A 6,000-nucleotide genomic window follows, 5' to 3' on the forward strand; every position below is an offset into this window, starting at 1 on the left:
AGAATATATATTATAAATCAATCAAACAAAGCTATAAACACCCCTTAAGCAATACTCCACAAATCATACCAACTAAACAAACACTAATTAATATGCCCACCTCCTTGAACCCTTCTGTAATATACCCCCCAGAAAATGGCGAAACAGAAAAGAAAGAAAGAAAGAAAGAAAGAAAGAAAGAAAGAAAGAAAGAAAGAAAGAAAGAAAGAAAGAAAGAAAGAAAGAAAGAAAGAAAAAGAAAAGGATATATCACCTATTTACTGACAGCAGAAATAGATTCACAGCAGAGACATATACAGTATATATATATATATATATATATATATATATATATATATATATATATATATATATACAAATATATATTATACACACATACTTCCCACACATTCCCCAGTCCCTTTTATATTAACTTTGTTTTAAGTTTGTAATCCAAACGGCCTGGGAAGTCCGCCGATAAATCCAGCGTACAAGTCAAATATATTCCACTGACTCGTTATACTGTATATATATGTAAAAGAAGTGATTTCACCGGCGACGACTCTTTTGTTGAAAGTTGAAGTCCATCTCACCCAGGTGTATCGGCGTTAACGTCCATCCATGGCAGACACCCGTATCAAAAAATGCAAAGTAAAGCCGTGTGCTCTGAAGATCCTTCCTGGTTAGCCAGCACTCTTTTTCCGTGCACCCAACCATCCTTCTTATGGAGTCTTATTTGCTTTACCGCTAGCTTCCTGTTTACATTCACCTTCCCAGCTCCTTCTCAAACAATCTGTCTTCTCTCCTTTAAAATACGTGCCTCCTTGCCTTTTAAGTCGGTTCTCCTTACGTCATACAACAGCGCGTTTTGGCAAGGACCCACAAGCGTGGTTTGGCCCCCTGCTCCCCTTAAAGAGGTATCACTCAGACAGTTATTCCCTTGGACATGAACTCCAACAGGAGCAAGCGGCTAAAACAGATAAAAGCACATTAAATATGTGACAACCGTTACAGTATCTTAACATCATTATTCAGAAGTGAGATTGGTCTGTATGATGCACATTGTAATAAGTCCTTATTAAATGGTAATTAATGCTTGGAGAAAAGTTTGAGGTAGAATTTTTTGTCTTTAGCCTCTATAAATGTTGCTAATAAGAGGGGAGCTAATTTAACTGAAATTTTTCTATAAAATTCAGCAGGGTAGCCATCGGGACCTGCTGATTTCCCACTCTGAAGTGAGTTTATAGTGTCTAGTAATTCAGATAATGTCAGAGGTTTATTCACTTCCTCTGCACTTAGAGTATCTAGCTGTGGTATCCGTAATGTATCAAAAAGCGCATTAGATTGTGTCTTGTGTTCTTTAAACTGAGTAGAATATAAGGACTTATAGTAGTCTCTAAATCTGTGCATTATATTTTCATGTACATTTTTCTTTGTGTTCACTTGTCCTTGGTTATCTCCCTTGTTTTTTGTGGATGGCTCCGCAAGGGGCGGGGCCACCTGCCAATTACTGCCAGGAACGGCCGTGCACCTTATTTAAGGGAAGGCCTCCCATGGTTCCTGGTGGTTCATCGAATGCCCTTGGCAGTGGAGTGTTTCCGTGTGTTTTTGCTATTGCATTCTGATTTTCTGGATTTTGAACCCTTGCTCTATTTTTGACCTTGCCTCTGGATTTTGTATCGTGACTGTGTTTATTGATATTTTTTTTAATTTCCATTCTTTTTTGACCAATACCGTGAGATTCTGTTTTTGGACTTGCTTGCTGTGTCTGCCTTGCCTCTTCAGGTATCTCCTTTGGACTCTGTCAAGCCTTTTGCTAAAATAAACCTTTTATTTTTATAAAGACTTCTCTCGGGTCTTTAGGTATCTAGTCGGGGTATTTGACGGTGTTGTCTCCCTCTAGTGGGCCACCACAATAGATATTCATCGTGGTCGGGGAACCGGGGAGGGCTTTTATGTACACATTTTTGTGTAATATTGTTTGTTCTTTTTTGTTATTTGATTAATATATTCATTGTTATTTAGCGGTTTATTGTGCTGCTTATCAGTGTCTCTGTGTGTGCCAGGTTAAGGCTGGATGTGTTCCTGAGGTCCTTGCAATAAAATAAATAAATAAGCATCTTTGGATGGTGTGAATCTTAGTGTCCCCACAACCACTACATAGTAGCATAAAAAATATCATTTTGGGTGACGTATGCCTGTAAAGGGAAAATTCCTTTATAATAAACAACATGTTGTACACTGCAGCAACGTAGATTTGGTGCTCATGTGGCACAAATGTGATCACAAAAATGGCTGACAGCTAATGAAACTAAACGGTAATGTTTTGTGTTTTGTTTTGTTTTCACAGTCGACCCTCGGATATGTGGCTCTGCTCATAAGCACATTTCATGTCCTCATATTCGGCTGGAAGCGGGCCTTTGAGGTCGAATGCTACAAATTCTACATGCCCCCCACGTTTGTCTTGGCCCTGGTTTTACCCGTCACGGTCATATTAGGTAAAATATTCCTGTTACTGCCTTGTATGAACAGACGGCTCCGAAGGATTCGCCGTGGCTGGGAGAACAGTCACTGCAGAGAGGACATTTCTGGGACTGCTGCGCAAGTCTCTCCAGAAAGAGTTACCATCATGTGAGAAGAAAAAAATTATAAAACAACAGCAAGAACTTGTAGTCAATCCCGGCAGTTAACATACTGTGTAAATGTAACCCGACGTGCTCAAACACTCAAATGCCACCCCGGCCCATTGAGGACATCGAGCTGTTAAATCAGAAACAGACTGACGCACTGCGTGTATGAGACGTGCGTTACGTTTGCTTAGTACCACGTAGACGTAATCATCAGGTAAATCTGAAGCAACACAACTCCTTGTACTTCCCATAATGCTATTTTTGTACAAGTTTTCTTTCTGGTAGGTTTGCTTTATGTCAGTTTTAGGTTAACTAAATCAGTGTCTGAAGGAAATCATGGAGGTGAAAGGCAAAACATGCAAACTGCTTGGCTTTGGTGCAACCTGTGGTGGTGATTAAGAAATCTGATTAGCCTGACTGAGCAATTAGCTGCAGGGCTGTCACCTTATGTGATAATTCTACTGCTGCAAACGTAATTCTGTTTCGTTTCAGAAATTAAGAAGAGCTTGAAAACTAACAAAAACTGTTAAATATGTCTTCATTCTGGGCTGCTTTGAAGTTGTATCTGCAGTCTTCCTTGGTGGTTGGCACCAACATACTCACCCGCAGCTTTGGCAAGAGGGCCCTTTGTGTTAAAATCATATAACAAAAAAGAAAAGGATCTGCCATATAGATAACAGAATTGGATTAAAATATGTGTACAGTAAATGTATGCAGATATATTTCACTGCCTAAAGAGTACTCAGTCCTTGGACATTTTTACATTTTATTGTTATGCATTAAACAACATTGGATTTAAGTTGGCATTTTTGTCTCGAATCAACAGAACTACACTCTTTAATGTCGACATTCAAAAGAAATCTCTGTAAGGTGGTCTAAATTAATGACACATATTAAACACTGAATAACTGATGGGCGGCATGGTGGCGCAGTGGGTAGAGCTGCTGCCTCGCAGTTAGGGGACTCGTTCGCTTCCCAGGTCCTACCTGCATGGAGTTTGCACGTTCTCCCCGTGTCTGCGTGGGTTTCCTCCCACAGTCCAAAGACATGCAGACTAGGTGCATCGGCGATTCTAAATTGTACCTAGTGTGTGCTTGGTGTGTGTGTGTGTGTGTGTGTCCTGTGGTGGGCTGGCACCCTGCCCAGGGTTTGTTTCCTGCCTTGCGCCCTGTGTTGGCTGGGAGTGGCTCCAGCAGACCCCCGTGACCCTGTAGTTAGGATATAGCGGGTTGGATAATGGATGGATAATAATAATAATAATAATAATAATAATAATTGCCTCGCAGTAAGGAGACCCGGGTTTGCTTCCCGGGTCCTCCCTGCGTGGAGTTTGCATGTTCTCCCCGTGTCTGCATGGGTTTCCTCCCACAGTCCAAAGACATGCAGGTTAGGTGCATTGGCGATTCTAAATTGTACCTAGTGTGTGCTTGGTGTGTGTGTGTGTGTGTCCTGCGGTGGGCTAGCGCCCTGCCTGGGGTTTGTTTCCTGCCTTGTGCCCTGTGTTGGTTAGGATTCACTCCAGCAGACCCTCGTGACTCTGTAGTTAGGATATAGCAGATTGGATAATGGATGGATGGATGGATGAATAACTGATCCATCCATCCATTTTCCAACCTACTGAATCTGAACACAGGGTCACAGGGGTCTGCTGGAGCCAATCCCAGCCAACACAGGGCACAAGGCAGGAACCAATCCTGTGCAGGGTGCCACCCCACCGCAGATAACTGATCACATAAATCTTAAATGTGACACCCCTAAATCATCATAAGGGGCAGCCCATTGCTTTTACAATACAATACAATACAATGTATTTTTGTATAGCCCAAAATCACACAAGAAATGCCACAATGGGCTTTAACAGGCCCTGCCTCTTGACAGCCCCCCAGCCTCGACTCTCTAAAAAGACAAGGAAAAAACTCCCCAAAAAAACCCTAGTAAGGAAAAAAAAATGTAAGAAACCTCCGGAAAGGCAGTTCAAAGAGAGACCCCTTTCCAGGTTGGTTGCAGTGGGTGTCAAAGAGAAGGGGGTCACTGCAACACAATACATAGAACAGAACACAAGTCAACCTCAATACAATGCAATAGTGCAATAGAAATATTACAAGTACAGAGCAGAATTCAACAGTAGATGATATCACATAATACGAGTCCTGGAGACCTCGGCCATCAAGCTACCTCCCACTATTGACCATTCCACAGCTGAGACAGCACTCCGATGACAGGACCTTTCTACCTGATGATCCCCGCAATCCTCTGTCAGAGATGACTTTACCTTAGGCGGGCAGAACAACTTGGCAGGTGGGCAGTGGCACCAAGCGCCACATTTGAGTGCTGAGAAGAGAATTAGAACAGGTGAGGGTTAGTAACAAATTTTAACTATCATGTTACTTATGTTTTAGTGCTAATGACTGACAACAGAGATGCAGTCAGCACAGTTAATCAGCAGCTCTAGTCAGGGTGTGCTAAACTGAAATAGTGAGTCATCAGCCGGGATTTGAAAGCTGAGACTGAATGGGCATCTCTTATAGTAACAGGAAGACCATTCCTGAAGTCAGAAAATTAGTTCAGTGGAAGTCACCTGTCGGAGGTTTCTACAAGGTCCAACTTATGGTGAGTCAATACGAGTGCAGTAAAATCCTGGAGGAAAACCTGATGGATTCTGCAAGAACCCTGAGCTTTGGAAGAAGATAACACGCTCAAGTATGAAACTAAAGTTACACAGGAATAGCTTCAAAACCACAATGTGAAGAAGAATGGCAGAAGATTGGAGAAAATGACAGAGCTGATAAAGAGAGAGCCCTAAGCGCATGGTCTCAAGGCTGTCATGGCGACCATTCTCTAAATACTGACATGAAGGGGGTGAATATGTGTGCGATCGATCATTTGGTGTTTTATATTTGTAATAAACTGAGACCACTTTGCAGAGATCTGTTTTCACTTTGACATCAAAGAGTTTTTCTTTTTTTCTATTGGTCAGTGTCAAAAATGCCAAATTAAAACCACTTTGATTCAATGCTGTATAACAAACGTGAAAACCTCCAAAGGGAGTGAAGACTTTTAATAGACACTGCATAGCAGTGCACATCCCGTGAGAAACGATCAAAATAAAAAAGAGAAGGACAAGCCAATCACATACAAATAATGGAACTTAGTTTCTTACTTTATGTACAGTATATACTGTACACATCTATCCATCCACCCATCTAATATAGCACCTTTCACATATCTATCTATCTATCTATCTATCTATCTATCTATCTATCTATCTATCTATCTATCTATCTATCTATCTATATCTCATACAGTGAGGAACATAAGTATTTGAACACCCTGCGATTTTGCAAGTTCTACCACTTAGAAATCATGGAGGGGTCTGAACTTCCCATTGTAG

General features: G+C 41.4%; 1 protein-coding gene across 1 annotated transcript in view; it reads left to right on the forward strand.

Annotated features, from left to right (window-relative positions):
• Positions 1-3,548, forward strand: part of LOC114653192 (metalloreductase STEAP2-like) — a 45,512-nt gene extending 41,964 nt beyond the window's left edge. The window contains exon 5 of the mRNA XM_028803373.2: positions 2,330-3,548. Coding sequence (XP_028659206.1) covers positions 2,330-2,614 — 285 coding nt within the window. The 3' untranslated portion in view covers positions 2,615-3,548. The remainder of the gene's footprint in view (positions 1-2,329) is intronic.
• The last annotated feature ends 2,452 nt before the right edge of the window (positions 3,549-6,000 follow it).

This window comes from Erpetoichthys calabaricus, chromosome 6 (assembly GCF_900747795.2).
Source record: "Erpetoichthys calabaricus chromosome 6, fErpCal1.3, whole genome shotgun sequence".
In the NCBI taxonomy this organism is placed as follows: Eukaryota; Metazoa; Chordata; class Cladistia; order Polypteriformes; family Polypteridae; genus Erpetoichthys; species Erpetoichthys calabaricus.